Genomic DNA, 22,625 nt, shown 5'->3' with positions numbered 1-22,625 from the left:
GCAACCTAAATCAGCAAGTGCTTAGACAAGTGGGGATTTTCCAGCTAAGCCCCAAATGTTGACATTCCTGGTGATTCGAGGCAATCCCACCACTTTCTTTCTTTTTTCCAGCAGGTTTGAGACAATTTGAAAAGGAGCCTTAAGGAAGCCACCAATTACGCTGGAGCAACTTGGTTTCCAAAAACAGAAGTGCTAAAATGTGTCCTTTTCTTTTTATATATATTTATGTTTGTTTTTGTTGGTTTACTTGGGAGGGGGCGGGAGGGGTTGGCTACATTATCCCAGTTTTTAAGGAAACCATGTATATTAGCACTGTATTTAATATTCAGTCTTAAAACATTTGTCTTAATAGTAGTGCCTTGTAACAAGAGCCTTATTCCTCAAAAAAGAAAAGAAAACCATGCTGTGAAAGAGAGAGAGAGACTTCTACTGACAGAGTCTCAACAAACTATATGTCCAGACAGGAGGAGAAGGGGACATCTACTCTGCACATCTTCCATTTGTGAGTCCTATCCTAAATAGGTGAGGCCAACCCAGGCCTAGGATAGGAGGAATACAGGCCGGATAATTCACAACAGTGATGGGTTCCTGTCCCCGTCACTACCGGTATGCTGCACACGGGGCCGGGCATCCTGGTCGTGCATGCGTGCTGCACATACCTGCACACTCCACTGCCCCTGCGACACCAAGCTGCTTGTTGGAGGTCGTGCAGGCGTCGCAGGCTGTGCGCACAGGCGCAGTTGGCCGGTTGCTTTAAAAACAGGCATGGAATGTGGGCGGGCGGGTGGGCCAAATGAGCCACTGTACCGGTATGGTGGCCGCTGCTCCCGGCTACTACCGGTACGCCCATACCGGGCCGTACCAGCTGGAACCCACCTCTGATTCACAAGCAGAGCACCTGAACAGTGGGCCCTCAAGAGTCAAGGCAGAGTCAACCTCTTTGCTACTGTTGACTTACTGTTGACTTGAGTGTAAGAAGGTTTGGTATAATTCCCTGTAGCCTATCGTGGTCTACAGAATTGGTTCACCATCTTTGGAGACCCACCACCTTTGATGGCACCATGGCCTTCTCCCCCTTTGCTCTCCAACATCATGTCACAGATCGCCATGCCATGTGTGTTGTTGCTGGAGTGCCTAATCCACCGCTTACCTTTTTGCTTAGGTCATACCTGTAAGTGGAGGTCACCTTCTCCATCTTAAGGTCATCGGTAGAGCAAAGGAACCTTGCTTTCCATAAAAGGAAAGTAGGAGAGATGCAAGGGATGAGGTTCTGTGGATCGCACCCAAGTATCCTTCCTGTAGCTAAGTGGGATGAGCCCCATTTACCTCCACCCACCCCTTTCAGCACTTTAGAGTAAAGCATGGAAGAAACATGCTAAGTTGGCCATTTCCTTCCGTAAGTAGTCCATGACAAATTAGCATCATCAGTAAAATTTTCTATAGTTTTAAAAGTAGCATCCCTTTGGTAAGTTATAGTTAATACCTTGAATTTGGACAATTGCAATCGGCAGTGGTACTGATAACGTTTCTCTCTCTTTTTTTGTTTGTATTTTTTAACAGTTTTAGAACATTTCGCTTTTTTAAATGTCATGTATAAGGCACTACTAATAATAGAAGGCTTTTAATACTTATTTACTTCATTTAGCTATAAACCTACATAAGTAGCCAATATCACAACTTTTTTTTTAAAAAAAATACACACCTTTTATATTAATATTCCATCATTGCCATTAGGGGCATGGCAAGAGAAGTATTAGATTTTTTTTAAAAAAAAATAATAATAATAAGATGAGCGATTAAAATTATAGTTTTAAAGAGGGGAAAAAGTTTTAGGTCATAGGTCGCTTGTATAAAACGATATAGCTAATTTATATAGAAGTACCATAATTACCACACAAGAAATACATGCACGCATGCTGTCGGTAATCCTTCTTTCCACCTTATTGCACACTGATTTTTGCTTTTTTTATCAGGTCTGTATACACGTCTCATGTTCTCGCTTTAGAAAACCAATGGCATTGCCATTGCCATACAATTCAGTGCACAAGTATAGTAGCCCTCGGTGCTAGGAGCACTAACCAAGGAGAGCCAAGGAGCACTTCCTGTAGCCCAGCTGGTGCCTTCCAGGTGCATTGGGAGTCAGAGGAGTTGCAATCTCAACACATCTGGAACAGTGGTGAAATTCAATTTTTTTTTTACTACCGGTTCTGTGGGCGTGGCTTGGTGGGCGTGGCAGGGGAAGGATATTGCGAAATCTCCATTCCCTCCCCACTCTGGGGCCAGCCAGATGTGGTATTTGCCAGTTCTCCGAACTACTCAAAATTTCCACTACCGGTTCTCCAGAATCTGTCAGAACCTGCTGAATTTCACCCCTGATCTGGAAAATGTCAAGTTGGGAAGGGCTTACTTGATGCTCTTCAACCTTCTCGATCCTTTGTCCTAGAGAACAAGCGCTTGCTGAATTCCAGGCAATGTGGAAGAAGGCTTCATTTGAACCCAGAAGCCTCTCCAGAGAGGATAATGTATTGTGGGTCTCAATCACTCCACCCCAACTCTTGATTTTAACATCTGTATTATTTGAACTGTATATAGTTAAACTACTAAGTTTGAATTTACAAATCACATGAGAATTGGGGTTTAACACCATATGTAGGGATGAAGTGAAGTGAGCTTGATTTAAAATTTATAGCCCACTCCAAATGTGAACCATCGCTTGAGAATGGTTAATTTCTGTATACAGGTTTACATTTTTATTGCATCTGTTTGTCCTTTTTAGTTGTTTCTTTTAAGGGGTTAAGATGGAGTAGCGGCATCCAAGCTCCATTGCTTTTGTGAATCATCAAGTTTACATAATGAATTTCACTGGAGCTTACAGGTGGGATCAGAATCATGGAAGACAAAGTCTTGGATCTGTTTGTGGTTTGGCTGTTTGTTTGTTTAAATACACTTTGGAATCCTTACATCTGAATAGCTACCATAAACCAGTAATGCTGAATTTGTAATTCACAATAAATGGAGTTTGTCTGCCAGATGGATGGATCGGTTTTGTTTCTCAACCAGGACTTTTGCATGCATTGGGCTCATGAAATCATTTTTATATTGGTCTGGCATCTTGAGTTATTCTTTCTGACAAAACTGGCTCTTCAGTGCAATTACCGTATTTTTCGGAGTATAAGATGCACCATTTTCCCTCAAAAAAGAAGGTGAAAATCTGGGTCCATCTTATACACTGAATACAGCATTTTTGGCCTCCTGAACCCCCTTTGCAAAAATGGCCATGCATAGCCTTTAGAAGGCTTCCAGAGTGCTCCTGGGGGCTGGGGAGGGCAAAAATGAGTGAAAAACAGGCTGTTTTTTACTCGTTTTTGCCCCCCCAGCCCCCAGGAGCACTCTATAAGCCTCCTAAAGGCTATGCATGCCCTTTTTTGACAAAAACATCTGTTTTCACGAAAAAGGGGGTATTTTTTTGCTCATTTTTGCCCCGTCCCCAGGAGCACTCTACAAACCTCCTGAAGACCATGCACGGCCGATTTTTATTTTTTTTTGACAAAAAACGGGCCCATTTTCACGAAAAACGGGCCATTTTTGGGAGGTCTGCAGAGTGCAAAAAGTTTTTTTTCCCCCATTTGCCTCTTCAAAATCTTGGTGCACCTTATACTCCGGTGCGTTCTTATACTCTGAAAAATACGGTACTTTGTACTATTCATTCACTTTGTGTTCAAGCAAAGTCAGGGGGGGGGGGGGGAGCCAGGTTTGCTGAATGCCTGAATGATTCACGTAACAATGATGGCAAGGAAGATCGCCAAATGGGACAAAACGGAAATTTTGCCCTACATTGTGGTCACAAGTCGAGAACTACCTCTAGCCATGATGGGGAACCTATGGCACAGGTGTTAGAGGTGACACGCAGGGCCCTCTCTGTGGGCACTCACACCATCGCCAGCTGCTCTTCTGGTTACTGGCACCTACATATGTGTTGGCCAACTGGTCTTCGCAGGGGCTGGAAAACGGCTGGAAAAATGGCCAAAACCCAGGCATGCGTGCACCAGCCAGCCTGGTCTTCATGTTTCCGGTGCTCTGGCGCGTGCGAAGACCAGCTGACCAGCAAGCATGCGCGTGCCAGAAACCTGAAGACCAGCTGGCCGGCACGGGCATGCAGACCAGTGGTGAATTCCGGCTCCTGTTGCAACCAGTATGCTGCAACGGGGCTAGGTGTCCATCATGTGCACACACACACATGCGTACTCACCTCCCACGATGCTCCAGCTGCACTCTGGAGCATTGCGCAGGCGCCATACACTCCATGCGCTTGCGCAAATGTCTCGGTCGGCTCAAATGGAAGTAAGGAGAGCTGGCGGGTGGGTGGGCCCTCCACAGCACCGTACCACAATGGTACCTGGTGCTCCCGTACCGGGGCATACCGGTTGTATCCCACCACTGATGCGCACTGGCCAGCTGGCCTTTGGGTTTCTGGCGCTCGCACATGCATGTACATTCCGGTTTGGGTACTCAGTGCCGAAAAGGTTTGCCATCACTGACCTATACCAAAAAGGCGATTTATAAATGTAATTGTGTCATCATCTTGCTCTTCTTAGTAGAGTAATAGGAATTGCACAATTCTTTCTAAGCCGTTTGAAGCTCTCTGTGGAGTAGACTGAATCACCCAGATAATACAAAAGTTCTGACAGTAATTACGAATAACGTATCTGCAGTTGGGGCTTATGTGGTCATTTGGTTTATCCTGATTTCTGAAATTGCATTGCTTATTAACTCAAACTGCCCATTGATGACAACCTAATAATCATCATTTTAGAGTAGGAATGGATGAGTGTGAAAAGTCTTGCCCGAGACAGTGGGATAGACAGGAGTCACAAGATTACAAACCAAAAAAATGGTGTGATGAAATAGTTGTCAGTTAAGAAGTAGAAAATAAAAAAAAGGCTGCCTGGAAGCTATCTACGGATGTTGTGACCTCAACATGTGTTAAACATAAATGTAAAACTTGCTAGGTTTTAACAACCTGCAGGAATCAGGAAGAGATTTGGCACACCTGACTTTTTCTATTGGATTGATAAAATCCCAGTTTCCTCTTTTGAATTAAATGCATTAGACTGTATTAGACCCAGCTGGCAGTTTGCGTTTGCCTATGGATGGACTGAAATTAACATGAATCATTGTCCTTTCCAGTTGATTCCATAAGAATTCCTTCTTGCACCTTATTTTATCACTATTTAGGATTAAATCTAGGATTTACTTCCCCTAGAATCTGGTTCCAAAATGGAACTCTTCTAAGCAGTGGTGGGATTTAAATTTTTTTACTACCGGTTCTGTGGGCATGGCATGGCTTGGTGGGCATGGGAGGGAAAGGATACTGCAAAATCCCTATTCCCTCCCCACTCCTGGGGGAAGGATACTGTTAAAATCTCCATTACCACCCCACTCCGGGAGAAGGATACTGCAAAATCCCCATTCCCTCCCCATCCCATTAACCTGCTTTCCAGCTATGTTCTCCTGTGCAGGGCAACAGAAGAAGACCTAGCCAATCAGCTGGGACTCAGGAGGCAGCGAATAGATAGGGGCGGGGCCAGCCAGAGGTGGTATTTACCGGTTCTCTGAACTACTCAAAGTTTCCGCTACCGGTTCTCCAGAACTGGTCAGAACCTGCTGAATACCACCTCTGCTTCTAAGGAACAATCATTGTTGGCATTGTTGGACCCTTCAACTTTACAATAATATGAGGACTTTGAGATTCTGGTACTGTTCTGCTTTCCCTTTCCATCTCTCGCCCAGTAGGTTGCATGGGATCCAGAGATGGCCGCGAAGAATAAGAAAAACACACACAAACGTGTCAGATAGTCAATTTCCTATTTTACTGTAAGCTTGCAATTGCCCTGGGATTTCGGTTAAGAGCCAACCCCTTCATATGTCCAAACCCCTGCATCTCCCTTTTATTTCCCCCCCCCCACGGGTGACCAGATGCAGGGTTCAAGTGGCCGCAGCTATTGAAGAAATCCCGCTTCCAACCAGTCCAAGGAGACTGTCCTTCGAGGCCTGCACCCTCTGAATGGCCTTCAAAGCTTTTGCTGTGCTGTTGGTGGAGGTCCTACATTTGCAGTGATTTGCAAAGAAACAGAAGGGAAGGGTCTGCACGATATAGTTCAAAACGGTGTTGAGGTTTTCCTCCTCAGACATTTTCTCCCAGACACGGGCAAAGATTTTCCAGCAGAGTTCCTGAAGGCAAGTGAGAGCCGACAGGACCAACTTGAGGTCTTCTAGGATGTAACACGCTTGGGGGACGCTCTCATTAAATTTGGCGGACAATTCTTCAACAGTAAAGATGAGGATCAGGTAGACAGTCCTCACGGGAAGTGTTATGGTGTAATACAAGGCTATTAGCCAACCTTTCCAGTCCTGGAGGGTGAAGAAAAAAAAATACACCAGGGATTATTAGAATTGGAAATGTCTTCTAGTTAAACCAGAGGGGTCCAAACTTGGGAACGTTAAGACTTGTGGACTTCAACTCCCAGAATTCCCCAGCCAGGAATTCTGGGAGTTGAAGTCCACAAGTCTTAAAGTTCCCACGTTTGGACACCCCTGAGTTAAACCATTGTTCCATTGCTGCTCTTTAAAGCAGGGGTCTCCAACCTTGGCAACTTTAAGACTTGTGGACTTCAACTCCCAGAATTCCTCAGCCAGCGAAGGTGGCTTCCTGGAATGTCAGCCATGAATCTGACTCATCTCGACAAGCCAGGCATTTTTATCACTCAGCTATGGCCTCTTGCTAGATAGATTTCAATGTGACTTATATTATGACACGATTGTTGGGGGGGGGGTTTTCCCACTACAGGTGGTCCTCAACTTATGACCATTTATTTAGCAACAGTTCAAAGTTAGCATGAGCCTGAAAAAAAGCAATTTATGGCCACTCCTTGAGGTTACGACCGTCACAATGCTCCCTGCGGTCATGTGATCGTGGTTTGGGCCCTTGGTAACAAGCTCTTTACTTGTGAGGGTTGCAGCATCCTGCAGTTAAGTGATCATGATTTCGTAGTAGCTTCCAGTGAGTAAAATCAATAGGGGAAGCTGGATTTGCTTAATGACTGCAGTAAAAATAATAAAATTAGGACCAATAATACAATGGTGATTTACTTTAATGACTGTATTGTTTAATGATTGAAATCTTGTTCAATTGTGGTGGTAGCATTAGGAATAGCAACAGCTCGTATACTTATGTATCACTTCATAGTGCTTTACAGCCCTCTCTAAGTGGTTTACAGAGTCAACATATTGCCCCCAACAATCTGAGGCCTCATTTTACCAACCTCAGAAGGATGGAAGGCTGAGTCAACCTTGAGCCTGGTGAGGATCGAACTGCTGGAACTTGGCAGAATTAGCCTGCAATGCTGCATTCTAATCACTGCACCACCATGAAACAACTTTTTAAGTTGAGAAATACCTGTAGTTCTTATGCCTTTAGCAATAGCTTGATGTATGCTAATAATTACCTTACGTTACAACGACAAATAATTTAACCCCCCAGGGTTAATTTAATTCCCCAATCCTCTCAGTTTAACTGGGGATCTTTAACTCTTCTAGTAAGGAGTTTCTCTTAAGCCCAGTTCTAGGGGGAAAAAATAGAAAGGAAGCTACTTTGGATCTTCCTACCTGAAGCGAACAATTCAAAACTGAAATTATTCTTGAAACACAAGGGGGCGTTGTGCAATCATGCAGTTTTGCATAGGGGCAGGCTTTCGGAAGAAGTGCACTTATCTGCCTTTTCTGAACCAATGAAGCCAAATCTCTAGATGTTTTTCAAAAAGGGAGTTATTGGGAAAAGTAAAACAAGAGTAGCCAATAATCGTTCACACAACATTCCAAATAAAATCAATTAAGGCAGGCAAATTACATGACTCAACGCTAAAGGTGCACAGAACGCTGTTACCTCCCCACCAAAGGTGGTTCCTATCTTTTCTACTTGCATTTTTAAATGCTTTCGAACTGCTAGGTTGGAAGAAGCTGGGACAAGTCACGGGAGCTCACTCTGTTACGCGGTGCTAGGGATTCGAACTGCCGACCTTTCTGATCGACAAGCTCAGCGTCTTAGCCACTGAGCGTCCCTACAAAATAGTATTTAATGCAATATTTTAAAAATGCAAATGTTTTTTCTCACGGACTACCAGTGGTCCGTGGACCATCAGTTGGTAACTGCTGGTTCAGAGCACAAGATATGTGCTTAATGGATTTCTACAGTCCTGAAGGGCAACTCTTGAGCCCATGGTTATGGACCTGAGCAAAGACTCTTTAGAAAAGTGGGTAAATGGGATTAATAGCAGCTTCAGCCTTTAGAATAGGGGTGTCAAACTCGCGATGTCATGGCAGCGTCATGTGATGTATTGCGACTTTCCCCCCCCTTCGCTAAACCGGGTGTGGGGGCGTGGCCAGCGAGTTTGATGGCCCTGCTTTAGAAGACCGTTCTCTATTGTTGAGGCAACTACTTTCCTTGGATGAGTTCCAGCTAACCCTGGCTACAAGGAATACTTCAAGGCCTGACACGAGCTGGTTGTATCTTTTTCCCTGCGATCCTGCAGAACTAGATGTGACTCTGGCTTTCCATGAGGTTCCTGTACTTTAGATAATAACTCCCTTGAGTATTGTGGTTGCACATAGGTCAACAAATTTATCATGTCAGAAGCTGCTTGGCAGAGGCTATTACTCAAATCTATTTTAAGCAGCCATGAATGGAAGCAAATATATTTGCTCATGGAAAACCAGTCACTTTTCAAAGTCAAAGAGCTATGGGAAAGGAGAGAAATGTTGACCCGGGTCTATGGACTTGCTCCCTGTAAGGGCGTTCATAGCTCAATTGTGATGGACTTCTGTTGAATGCAGGGGTGGGCTTCAAAAATTGCAGCAACAGGTTCGCTGCCCGTTGCTGGGTGCGGGTGGCCTAGTCGGCCTCTGCACCACGGTGATAGTGGTGGTGGTGGGATGTTTTTCGCACTCCCAGTCTCTGGAGGCTTTCCTCGTGCTTCTGGGAGGGTGAAAAACAGCCTCCCCTGGGCTCCGGAGGCCTTCCAAATGCTGGAAACAGGCCTGTTTCTGGAGTTCTCAAACTTCCGGTAGGCCCGTTTTTCACCCTCCCCATGCTCTAGAGGCTTTCCTCGAGCTTCCGGGAGGGTGAAAACTGCTTTCCCCGGGCTCCAGAGGCCGGAAACAGGCTCACTTCCAGACTTCCAAAATCTCTGGTAGGCCCGTTCCCCCCCCCCTCCCCGAGCCTCTGCGCGGTCCCTGCACTTACCTGGTATGATGAATAGGCCGCGTGGAGTCTCCTGGGAGGGTAGGGGCGGGAGGGGAGGCCATTTGGGGGTTTGCCAAACTGGGCAGAATCTTAGCTAGAGGATCACTCAAACACATGCAAACCCCCAGTAGCCCACCCCTGTATATCATAGGTGGGCAATTAATTTTTTTAAGAGAAACGGAGACTCTTGTGGAGGGCTGAACCAATGTAATCTGGTTTGATGTCCCCAAACATCATCACTTCAACATCTCGGGCAGCTCCAGGCAAGGGGCAGACATTGCACAGGTGCAGAAATGCCCTTTCTCTCCCCATCCTCCCCCAGGCACCAGCCAACTGAAGGAGTCAACTCGGCACGCTTATTTACATTTGATTTCTAATTTCCGATTGACTTCACACAGGCTGAATAGATCCAAGATTTCAAAACAAATGAATTTCGTTAAAACATTTGAGCAATCTTCTACAATTTGACACTTTTCTGGAATGGAGCACCCAACCTGTGAATTAGGGATCCTGGGAGTTATAGTTTCATATTCATAGGGCACCAGGTTTGGGAAAGCATTTATTCTTTAAAAATAAACAAGCCGTACAATCAACTTAGTCTGATTTCTAGGTTCTTGAGCTAGTCCAAATTTTTTTTTTTTCTCAGAGTGATTTTTCTTTTTAAAAATCTTTTCATTGAAATAAAAAACAAACAAACATGGTAGGCACCTGGTAGGGACTGGTGTTAGTTAAAATGGGGCGAAAGAAGCAAGAATAAAAGCCAACAATTTTGGTCTTGGTTTTTGGGGGGGGGAGTTGATATCATTGCTATATATAAGATTGGGTCCAGATAATGTTCAACCTGGCTATAAAAAACCCTACAAATCACACACTATTCACATAATACACTATGCTCCTCCAAGATTAGCCTTATTCTGATTTAAAGCAGTGACCGATATCATGGAACATGTTAAGAGAAGAGCTGAGTTCCCACATCACTGAGTTGCAAACTACCAATGCTTGTTACCCTAATGCAATATTTCCTAACTTTGGTCACTGGCTGGGGAATTCTGGTAGTTGAAATCCATACATCTTTAAGTGGCCAAAGTTAGGAAATACTGCATTAATCTATTATGTTGTGTGAATTGAGCCATACTCCATCTCTCTCACTTTCTGGAAACAGCCCGATGGACTCACTGAAGGACAACTACCACACATTGAGCCAATCATCAATATGTATGGGTGAACCATCTCTCTCATAAATGTACACAGATGTATAATGGAGGTAATCCAACAATTATTTCAATTTTGTTCAAGATTTTTAAATATATATACAGGCAGCTCCGGTCACACTTTAAGACCACAGCCTGAAGATGGCGAGTGCGATCTCGCTGAAACGTTGCAAAGACAATCTCAATCCTACACGGGAGAAGACCCGAATACAACAAAACCAGCATATATATATATATATATATATACACATACATACATACATACATACATACATACATACATACATACATACATACATACATACATACATATATATATATATATATATATATATATATATATATATATATATATAGTATATATATAGTATATATATATACACTAGGCAAGAGTCTTAGCCATTATGCCACAGGCTTCTCCTCCTTTATCAGCTGAGCCAGGGAAATAAGTATGTGTTTGTGTTACAACCCCTGGTATGACCAAATATTATTTTATCAGCACAAATACAACACAAATATAAAAAGGCAACATTAAAAATAACAATATGGGTTTCTGCCTGGATGGTTTTCTGTGATGAGCCGAAAGAGGGAGGAGTGAGCTCCCTCCCATATTTGGTCATACCAGGGGTTGGGTCCAAAAAATCAAGATGACTGTCAGTTGTCACCTCACTCTTGTCCTTCACAACCAATTCAGTATCCTCTGCCCTGAACTCAAGTATGGGCTGGATGGAAGAAGGGGATGCTTCAAGGTAATGAAACTTCACTGTATCTCTCTGAGAGTGATGGGCTTCAAGGACAATCCACTGGAAACGGAATGCAAATGCATACCAAAACTACACCTGAAGTGACCTGAAAGCATTGTGTATGAATTTGATTGGACGTGGGGGAGAGCTGTCATGTGAGGCAATTAAGGGAGGAAAAAGTTAGATTTGGGGATTTTTGGCACGTGATTCTCAGTTCTGCCTATGAATTACTGTAATTCACTTGACGCCTAGTAAACTATACCTTTATCAAATGGAGTTAAACAGTATTCTTACTCAGAGGTTCTGTTGTGGCCTATCAGCAGCCAGTGGAGCTGGCAGCAGATTCAGACAGTGAGGAGATTGGGGAGGAACATGGGCCAGTCCTGGAGTCTGAGGAAGGCTCTGATGAGGGCTCTGGGTCGGAGGCAGAGAAAGGGACAGAGCTGTATGCCAGTTATCAGCTGCCTCCAGAGTCAGACATCAGTGAGGCAGACAAACAGCTGGAGCCTGTTCCCAGTGTGCGCATGCGCAGAGTTGCCAGATGAAGGGAACAGCTAAAGAACAGGGGGCGACTTGGGAGTAAGGCCACAGGTAGACGATGAATGGCCCCTCCCAGAGGAAATAAAAGAAGAGAGAAAGGGGAGTGGAGTTTGCAGGAGACAATTAGTTTACTTCATTGGTTCGTGACTCTCCAAGAGTCCTTGCCAAGTTTTGCAGATATTGGCCTGGCAGCTCTCCAGGGCAGATAAGGACTGTGACTGTAAATCCTCCCTTGAAAGACTTTACTGGATGTGAATGATCAGAATTCACAGTAAATTAATAAAAAGGGTTTTTGCCGGAACAAGGAGTTTGCTTCATGCTCTTGGGAAGCCTAGGTCAGAACAGGTTCAAGCTGAGGCAGCTCTAACAATGGTTTCTTTGAATGTGCAGGACTGGATGCCATTTTGGGTTTTTTGACACCCCCCCTCCTTTCCCTCATAGATGCAGTAATAGGTGCAGAAATGTGTTCAATAAATATGGAGGCCAGTGTTTTCTTCCAAGGACAGTCAAAGAAAGAATGGAGAGCTACTGAGACTTACCGAAAAGGTGTTTTCAAGGACTATATGGAGACTCTCGTTAGCATTCCTCAGATGGCACCAGGATTGCTGGGATATATAGCGTTGGAATTTATTCAAGAGAGAAAGCACGCAGGCCAAGTAGCCATTGCACTTGATCTGTGTCTGCACTTCCTGCACAGGATCCATCCCTGTCCCTTGAGAACATGTTTTCAGATCCACTGAAAGGAGGAAGGCAGTGTAAATAACAGGCTCTAAAAGTAAGAGGAAAGGATACAGGTAGTCCTCGACTTAGTACTATTCATTTAGTGACCGTTCAATGTTACAACAGCACTGAAAAAAAAGTTTTTCACACTCACAAACCAGGGGTGGGTAACTGCCGGTGTTGCTGCCAGTTTGCTTCACGCGCGCTGCGAAGTTGCCTATAAATTGCATGTGCAGAACATGAAAAAATGACTGAAAAACAAGCCGGCAACGGCAGCAGTGACCAGGGAACTGGTTCAGGGGCGTGGCCAGCCTGTCACCCCTACCGACTCAGTCCCAATTTCCCCTACCGGTTCACCCGAACCGGTGCGAACCAGTAGCAACCCACCTCTGTTACAAACCATTGGGGTCACATGATCAAAAGTTGGGTGCTTGGCGACTTGCATACGACAGGTTGAAGCATCCTGGGGTTCTGCGATCACCATTTCTAACCTTCCCAAACGGGCTTCCGATAAGCAAAGTCAATGGAGAAAGGAAGATTTACTTAACAACTGCATGATTCATTTAAGAAGTGCAGTGAATTGCTGAACAACTGTGGCCAAAAAGGGCCAAAACATGGGGCAAAACTCACTTAACAGCTGCCTAGTGTAGCAACAGAAATTTTAGGCACAGTTTCGTTCGTAAGTCGAAGACTACCTCTTTAGCAAGAACTTTACAAAACTCTTCTCACCTTAAATGGAGAATTTTGTTGGACTCCTTCGTTAGAAGATATGCCCATATCTTTGGATGGCATTTTATTTATTGTTGCCACTTTGTGCCCCCTATGTCCAAGCAGGTGTGGCAGATATTGGTGTTCACAAATATCATCACCTCACAGACTGATCACATTTGAGATAGGACAAAGCAGGCCTTTTTTCTCTCCAATTTTGTTCTTACATTTGCAAGATTGCCCCAGGGTAGGTTATTGTTATTATTATTATCTACACAACAATGTGAAATCACCACTGCCAGTTCTTTAGCTGGTGTTGGCCTTCATTTGCACTGAGTTCTCCTCAAGAACCTGGGATGTTGTAATCTATCAGTGTACTATCAGTACAGATCCAAACAGCGTAGTTTTTTGTAACTGTTGAAATGTTGTCAAGGTGTGCATTTTTCTACTCAGTTTCCATGAAAATAAGACCTCCCTGGAGAATAAACCCAATCGGGCTTTTGAGCGCATGCGCCAAGATAAGCCCTCCCCCGAAAATAAGCCCTTCCCCAAAATATTGCAACACAGCAGCAGACATGAGGTGACCACGCTCACCACCTCCTGCACCTCAAAAATAATAAGACCTCCCGAAAATAAGGCCAAGTGCTTATTTTGGGGGGGATCAAAAGAAAATAAGACCCTGTCTTATTTTCGGGAAAACACGGTATTATTATTATTAATTACATGTATATGCTGCCCAGCTCCCAGAGATGCTTGGAAGGTATATGAGAAGAATGAACATAATACACATGAAGGCAAGTATTTGTGTCCCAGGAAAATGTTACAAGATTCAAACTGAGTTGGTCACCGGGACAGAGGTACCACGGGCCAGACCTTTGCTATTTCCAGGGTGGCCACGTGGGTCAGATTTAAGCATCCCACAGGCTGGATCCAGCCCCCGGGCCTTGAGTTTGACACCCCTGCTCTAAAGAGTCAAAAGATTCTGCAGCATAAGTCCCACCTCTAAAGATCTTGTCCTACCTATCCTGGAATCAAAATTCTCTTCCAGTGGTGCTTCCTTATTTGCCCAAAACATTAACACCCAGAACCATTCCCAGGTATAGATGCCATATTTTTCAGACTATATGACACAGTAGAGTATCAGACATACCAAGATTTTGAAGAGGTAAATTTTTTAAAAAAGTTTTTGCACTCTGCAAGCCTCCCAACCCCCCCGCATGCCTCCTTTTTATTGTGAAAAACAAGACATTCAGAGAGTTTGAGAGACCTGCAAAGTGCTCTTGGGGTTTGGGGGAGCAAAAACAAGCCAAAAATGGCCCATTTTTGCCCTCTCCAGCCCCCAGAGCACTTTGCAGGCCTCCCAAACCCTTTGCATGTCCATTTTTGTGAAGGGGGTGATGGTTCAGGAGGCCAAAAATGCTGTATTCAGTGTATAAGACGCACCCATATTTTCACCCTCTTTTTTGGGGGGGGGAGTTTGTGCTGATAAATAAATAAAGGGAGACTAGTATAGATCTATTTCAAGCTATTTAGCTCTCATCAGCTAGCCATACCCTTACTGGGAATAAATAGCTTGAAATAGATCTATACTAGTCTCCCTTTATTTATTTATTTATCAGCACAAATACAACACAAATATAAAAAGGCAATATTAAAAATAAAAATATGGTTTTCTGCCTGGATGGTTTTCTGTAATGAGCCGAAGGACAGAAAGGGGGAGTAGTGAGCTCCCTCCCATATTTGGGCATACCAGGGGTTGTAACACAAATACACACACACACACACACACACACACACACACACACACAAACACATTCTTAGGGTTTCTACAGGGCACTTACTCAGGTCTTCATCACTGATGAGAAGGTAGTGATCTATAAATGCATGGGACCGGCCCAGCACGGTTTCCACACTGTTCTTGGCCATCTTCCCCATTCTTGTTCCCATCACCACTGTCATGCTGCTGCTCACTAGGGAGGCCGTGGTTTTCACACCCGTCTGAACCACATCTTTGGTCATGCCGACCATCCCTGAAAACTTGCGAGTCACTGCGTTCTTGGCATTAGTGACTTTAGAAGTCATCAGTTCTTTTGTACCAGACACAACCTGTAGGAGACAGAAGAGAGGTCATTTTGGATTAAGCCATGGGTGTCAAACCCGCGGCGTCACGTTGCTGTCATGTGACGTATCGTGACATTTTTCCCTTCGCAGAGCTGAGGTGGGCGTGGCCTTCATGTGATGCATCCAGCCCCTGGGCCACCAATTGAACACCCCTGGATTAAGCTGTCTTTCTCACATCAGGAGGTAGGACTTGCATTTAAGTGTGTTTCACAGAATGACATTCGCTTTGATTCTTTTTAAAACTTTACAGCTCCAATTCCCAGGCATCTCTTTGGAGAGAGGATAAATGAAGGCAAGATGGTGGCTGTGATGTCCCAGTAGTGGCTGCCATTTTGATCTTTTTTAAAAGCCTTCTTCTATGGATGCCCTTGGTCCGTTTTTCTTTTTGTGCAGCAAAGCGGGGAGATAAAGCTGCACGGAAGATCAAATTTTAGAACCCATAGGTTAATATGCCAAGATGAGAGCAGATATCCCCATTTTTATTTATTTCAAATCCCCATCCCCTTGTATACAAAATACAAAAGGGGGGAATTGTTTTTCTTTACAATTGGTTACCTTAAAGGGTGGGTTGCTCCCGGTATTACTGCCGGTTCGGTGCATGCAAACATTTTGTGCATGCATGTTTGCTTCGCTTGCGCGTGCACGCATTTGCACAAAAATAGGTCTGCGCATGTGCAGAATGTTAAAAAATAAATGCATCGGTGCGTGCAAACATTTTGTGCATGCATGTTAGCTTCGCTTGCGTGTGCACGCATTTGCACAAAAATAGGTCTGAGCATGTGCAGAATGTTAAAAAATAAATGCATCGGTGCATGCAAACATTTTGTGCATGCATTTTAGCTTCACTTGCGCGCACACGCATTTGCACAAAATATAGGTCTGCGCATGTGCAGTATGTTAAAAAATAAATGCATCAGTGCAATTACAATTGTTCTGCGCATGCCCAGAACCAAAAATCAAAATGGTGGCCCCGTGAGAGAACCAGTTCAGGGGTGTGAGAGGCTTGGGTCGCTGCCGGTCCCAGTGACCTAGGCTGCCAAATCACTACCGGTTCAGCTGAACCGGTCTGAACTGGTAAGAACCCACCTCTGCTTACCTTCTCTCTGACCCTCTTTAAAAAAAATATCTTTCAAGCTTTTAAAAAAAATATTTCAAGGTTTTTTTTAATGTTTCTTCTGCATACCCCCCCTCCCAAAGTTTACTGTAAATTGGTCAGGTAGACAGACAGACAGACATTTTAAAGCTTGCACCAGTTATTATTTTAGCCAGCCTACTTCCTGAGTGAAGAAAGCTGAGCTACATAGGCAATAATATTTTTCTTTAAAAGCAGGCAGGTAACAAAGAAAGTGTGTAGCTCAGCAAAGCATAGAATCACTTCTACTATGCCTCTGCTGTTTCTGGTTCATGCAATGATTCTGGCTGTAATTTGCTTCTGAGCAAATAAAGGAGCCAAAACTGTAAATAATCTCTGTTGAACTAGTGTGAAATACTGGGCTTCGCCTACTGTTATTTGAAATGGTCTTTACAGAAACATAAGACATTATCTAAAGTAGCCTTCCATGCCTTTGTGCTTTCCAAAATGCTAAAGTAGAGCACACCTGGAAGACACAGGCATCTGACTGTGGAAGGTTAATCAAATGTCTTATTCATTCATTCATTCACATACATACCGGTACATATATACATACATATCAGTACATATATACATATATATCGTGTTTCCCTGAAAGTAAGACAGGGTCTTATTTTCTTTTGACCCCACGAAATAAGCACTTGGCCTTATTTTTGGGGAGGTCTTATTATTTTTAAGGTGCAGGAAGTGGTCACCTCATGGCTGGTGCTGTGTTGCAATATTTTCAGGGAGGGCTTATTTTCAGGGAGGGCTTATTTTAATGCATGCACTCAAAAGCCCTATTGGGTTTATCATCTGGGGAAGGGTTATTTTCAGGGAAACAGGGTACCGGTACATACATACATACACAGGAGTGGGATGCTATGGGTGCACCTGGGTTTGGGAGAACCCGTAGCTAACGTTATGGACGGTTTGGAGAACCTCCAAATCCCACCACTGGCTGGCCCCGCCCACCACTCCCTGCCCCTGCCACCACTCCCCTCTCAGGAGTCTCCACACAGCCCATTTTGGATGCGAGGTAAGTGCAGGGCCTGCATGGAGGCTTGGGGAGGGGGAAAATCAGGCCTCCCAAAAGCCCAGGGGAGGCAGTTTTTGTCCTCCCAGAGGCTCAAGGAAAGCCTCAGGAGCCTGGGGAACGTGACCCCCACCCCGCCATGGTGCAGGAGGCCAACTAGGCCACGCCCACCATGGCCACGCCCACCCAGCAACCGAGCAGAGAACCCATTGCTGAAATTTTTGAAGCCCACCCCTGTACGTACATGGCACATATGTACCACCTGACTCCAAAATAACTCTGATGGATCACTTCGCATGGCATACTAAAACAAGGATTGGGCCAAGATTGATAGATGCTTTCTTCCTTCATACTAAGATATTTTCAGGGTTTTTTTTAAAAAAGCTAAAAAAGCTACCTGGTCAGCCCTTTGTTGCAGAATTGGCACCTTCTGTTCCACTGTATCTAGGCCACGACATACATACTTGTTTGCTATTGCAACTAATGAAAGACAAGGGAAAGATAGGGATTTGCAGTCACTTTTAGGTTCGTCACAATATTTAGGATTTGGGATTTTTATGGTTTAGGAACAAAATCGTAAGCCAGTTTCCTACATTAGTTACAATCACTATTTTGCAAAATATAAGAATTGAGTTCACACTGCACAAAGTCATAAAGTGGCTTGTTTGAATGTATTCTATCTCATTGTGGGAATTCAGCCATTGATTGAAAGAGGTCACACCTACAAAAGTTTTGTTACAAACTCATAAGAATAACATTAAGCACAGTGGTGGGATCCTACCGGTTTAACAACTGTGTGTGCGTACGCAGTTTTGAGAAAACTTCAGAACTTTGAGCATTCACAACTTCTGGAGGCAAGTTGTTCCACTAATTAATTGTTCTAATTGTTAGGGAATTTCTCCTTAATTCTAAATTGCTTCTTTCCTTGATTAGTTTCCACCTATTGCTTCTTGTCCTGCCCTCAGGTGCTTTGGAGAATAGGTTGACTCCCTCGTCTTTGTGGCAGCCCCTGAGATATTGGAAGACTGCTATCATGTCTCCCCTAGTCCTTCTTTTCATTAAACTAGACATACCCAGTTCCTGCAACCGTTCTTCATAGTTTTAGCCTCCAGTCCCCTAATCATCTTTGTTGCTCTTCTCTGCACTCTTTCTAGAGTCTCAACATCTTTTTTACATCGTGGCAACCAAAATTGGATGCAGCATTCCAAGTGTGGCCTTACCAAGGCCTTATAAAGTGGTATTAACACTTCACACGAAGAGGGATTAGAAATAACAAGCAAAATCCAAATGTTTTCTACCTTGTTTTTGAATTTGTTTATTATTTGTAAAGTTGAAATGTCTGACTAGGGTTGTTACCTCTCTAAGACAACTATTTCCTAACACACTGCTAGATCTTTAAGAGGGCCACTTTAATTTGCACTTTAACATGAAGGTTAGAATACAATTATCCTTCCGAACTGCATACTGAGATATACTTTATGATACAATTGTCTGCTACAGAATGGCATACAAAATAGTATATTATCACAAGTTGTTTACAGAGATGGCTGCACAGAGAACATGGCAGAAGGGGAAGCAGACATTCTAAATGTTGTCTAAAACAATACAATACAATACAATACAATACAATACAATAGTAGAGTTGGAAGGGACCTTGGAGGTCTTCTAGTCCAACCCCCTGCCTAGGCAGGAAACCCTATACCGTTTAACAATTGATATGGATATGAAACCCTATAACAATTGATATGGATGTTGAAACAGATTTAAGACTGAACGCTCCCAAAACATCATGTTTTTATGTGATAAAGACTCAAAGTAGTTCTTCAGTCAATCACAGGATGGAGAATTTTCATTGAGCCACAGCCTTGAGGCCACGTTGCCAAGAGGAAAAGTGTTTGAAAAGTGTGCATTGGGTGAGGGATTCAAAAATTAAATCAATTATTAGTACTTTTAATTGCATCCTTCATAAAACAGTTATATAAGCAAGAGGGACCAAGCACAAAGCCTTACGAAAGATTTTTCTGTGCAAATGTGAACATCTTGAAGTTTTTGGTTTCACCATGTAAGAAAGTTCCCATTTAAAGAAAAAAAGTTGGAAGGAAAATATTGTAATTCTGCTGGAAAAAATGTATACCAATTAGGAGCTCTTACTCTCTTTAATAAAGAAACTGACTTAATAAATATATGTAGCAAAACTGTAAAAGAAAAGATGAAGGATCTCTTTCTGCATTCTTGGTATCCTTTATAATTTGCCCGGTGATTGCCTGGCTCCTGATTTGAAGCTGCAAATCTTAAAAATTGCCAGTTGATTCTAGTTAATCCACAACTAAATTCTCTGCATAAATGCCAAAAGGAGCTTAACTGATTACCATGTTGAAAGCAAGATCTTTGGACAAAGAAGGATTTGTTGTTGAATTGTTCGGTAACGGTTTTATATTGTGAATTTGAACTAAAGCAAAGATAGGCGTCGAAAGAGCCAGATGTGCCAAGTTTCATTTCAATCTTGGCCATAAGGCCCCCATAAGGGGTATTTGTCACTTGTACATACGTGTTCAAAAGAACAGGAATGGACTCAAAATAGCTAAGGCAAGCTTTCAAGAACCATTGATGCCTCAAATCTCTGAGTAATGGGTTCCTGGAAAATCTGAGGTTCGCACAGGATGAGTACTTAAGGGGATGTAAGAAATTCTGCCTCATTCCATTTTCTTACTGAGCTTAAAAGAAAGAGAAGAGTCTGACTATTATAAAATTTGGAGTAGACTGTATAAGTGGCTAGCGAATAGAAGCCAAAACAAGAAATAAAAGTTTTAAAAACTATTGATTGTATTATGAAGAAAAATGTATATATGTAATATTTGATTATGTGTACTATACTATTACACTATAATATAATTATTACATTACCATTAGAATTGTTAAAAACTATGAGAAGGCAATAACTGAATAGTAAACTACAAAAGCAGAATGTACATACTGATATGGGAAGCTGTCAAATTATATTATGTGGTTATGTTGTTTGTGTTTTTATCTATTTTGTATTTGTTTTTGTATTTTCTCTTGTATTTTCTTTGTCCCTTTTTTTGCTTGTGGTTTTTAAACTTGAAAATGTTCAACAAAAACTATTTTAAAAAAAGAAGAAATTCTAGTCTCATTCCATTTTCTTAGTGAGCCAGCTATTGTTTCTAGAGCAATGGCTCTCAACCTGTGGATTGGGACGCCTTTGGGGGTCGAACGACCCTTCCACAGGGGTCGCCTAAGACCATCTTAAAACACATTTTTTCGATGGTCATAGGAACCGAGACACCAATTTTATGGTTGGGGGTCACCACAACACGAGGAACTGTACTAAAGGATCGTGGCATTGGGAAAGTTGAGAACCACTGATCTAGAGGAAGTTTACACAATAAATCATATTGTAGAGCTACTACACTGTTGCCTTGAAAATGATTTGGGGGATGGGCTTTAGAGCCCACGCAAATGCAGAACCTCTGTGGGGGTTCATTAAAGCAGCCCAGTGTTTTGTAATCTTCTATGCAGATATGAAGAATACAGGTAGTCCTCGATTTGCAACAGTTCATTTAAGGACCATCAAAGTTACAACGGCACTGGGGGAAAAAAGTGACTTATGACCATTTTTCACAGTTACAATCTTTGTAGCGCCTCCATGATTAAGATTCAGATACTTGGCAACTGGTTCATGCTTATGACCATTCCTGTTTCCCAAAGTCATGTGACTGCCTTTTGCAACTTTTTGACAAGCAAAGTCAATGGGAAAGCCAGAATGGTTACTAACTCATCACCTGCAGCGGCTCACTGAATGGCTGTGGCAATAAAGTTTGTAAAATGGGTCAAAACTCACTAAACAAATGTCTCACTTAACAACAGACACTTGGGCTCCATTGTAGTCATAAGTGGAGGATTACCTGTAATGCTGTGGCTTTAAAGAATCCACTTAACTCTTAATGTAGGCACTTCTTTTTTAGACTTACATGGATGCCAGAAAAGAAGTTTAGTTTCTTTAATATAGTCATTTTTAAAGCATGACAACTCTACTCTATCAGTTACCTTTGAGGAAACACTGTATTGGAATAATAGTTCTCCACATGATGTACCGTATTTTTTGGAGTATAAGACACACCTTTTTCCCTCAAAAAAGAGGGTGAAAATCTGTGTCCATCTTATACACTGAATACAGCCTTTTTGGCCTCCCGAAACCCTGCCCCCTTTGCAAAAATGGCCGTGCAAAAACGTTAGGAGGCTTCCAGAGTACTCCTGGGGGCTAGGGAGGGCAAAAATGAGCAAAAAAATGGGCCTTTTTTGCTCATTTCTGCCCCCCTCCCTAGCCCCCAGGAGCACTCTGGAAGCCTCCTAAAAGCTATGCATGCCCTTTATTTGACAAAAAACGGGCCCATTTTGGTGAAAAATAAGAGGTCTGCAGAGTGTAAAAACTTTTTTTTTAAATTTGCGTCTTCAAAATCTTGGTGCGTCTTATACTCCGGTGCGTCTTATACTCTGAAAAATTGGGTATATTTAGAAGAAAAAAACCCCAAGTGTATAGATGATGCAAACAACAGTGTTTGAATCTGGAAAAGGAATCTTTAGGTTGATTTGTAAATTATTGGGTAGTGAGGCATACAAAGTTTGTTTGCTTGCTCCTTCCTACAGCTTAGATAAAGGACAATGGAACCCATAATGAGAACTGCTCCCAGCTGTTCTACAAAGCTTCAGTTCCAAGACTTTCATGTTTCAGCTAGAAGATATAAGGGATGGACTTGGAATCTTATTTGGGGAGGGGCTCTTCTGTTGTGGCTCCCATCTTATGGAATATCCTTCACCCTGGAGTGAGGATGGTTTTTCTCTTCTACATTTTTGAAGGTCCCTCAAGACCTTCGGACTGGAGAACAGAGGTGGCATTCAGCAGGTTCTGACCAGTTCTGGAGAACCGGTAGTGGAAATTTTGAGCGGAGAACCGGTAAATATCACCTCTGACTGGTCCCGTCCCCATCTATTCTCTGCCTCCCGAGTCTCATCTGATCAGGAGGGATTGGGAATTTTATAGTATTCTTCCCTTGGAGTGGGGAGGGAATGGAGATTTTACAGTATCCTTCCCCTGCCATGCCCACAGAACCAGTAGTAA

At 43.1% G+C, this 22,625-nt stretch overlaps 2 protein-coding genes across 14 annotated transcripts in view; one reads left to right on the top strand and one right to left on the bottom strand.

Moving 5' to 3' along the window:
- The window catches only part of CALD1 (caldesmon 1), a 231,077-nt gene extending 228,042 nt beyond the window's left edge, over positions 1-3,035 (top strand). For 5 of the 6 annotated variants that reach the window (XM_081956903.1, XM_081956907.1, XM_081956902.1 and 2 more), the window contains one exon: positions 112-3,035. In XM_081956903.1, the coding sequence (XP_081813029.1) occupies positions 112-143 (32 nt within the window). In that variant the 3' untranslated portion in view covers positions 144-3,035. The remainder of the gene's footprint in view (positions 1-111) is intronic. The other variant, XM_081956904.1, reaches the window with a different exon arrangement.
- Positions 3,036-5,895: 2,860 nt separating this feature from the next.
- Positions 5,896-22,625, bottom strand: part of LOC309394123 (perilipin-3-like) — a 42,340-nt gene continuing 25,610 nt past the window's right edge. For 7 of the 8 annotated variants that reach the window (XM_081956912.1, XM_081956918.1, XM_081956913.1 and 4 more), the window contains 4 exons: positions 17,886-17,968; positions 15,062-15,326; positions 12,332-12,561; positions 5,896-6,411 (listed from right to left, as the gene is read on the bottom strand). In XM_081956912.1, coding sequence (XP_081813038.1) covers positions 5,986-6,411; positions 12,332-12,561; positions 15,062-15,326; positions 17,886-17,968 — 1,004 coding nt within the window. In that variant the 3' untranslated portion in view covers positions 5,896-5,985. The remainder of the gene's footprint in view (positions 6,412-12,331; positions 12,562-15,061; positions 15,327-17,885; positions 17,969-22,625) is intronic. The other variant, XM_081956919.1, reaches the window with a different exon arrangement.

This window comes from Natrix helvetica, assembly GCF_964273705.1.
Source record: "Natrix helvetica genome assembly, chromosome: 6".
Classification (NCBI taxonomy): Eukaryota; Metazoa; Chordata; class Lepidosauria; order Squamata; family Natricidae; genus Natrix; species Natrix helvetica.
The sequence above is the reverse complement of the archived record's forward strand: the minus strand, read 5'-3'. Positions and strand labels throughout refer to the sequence as shown.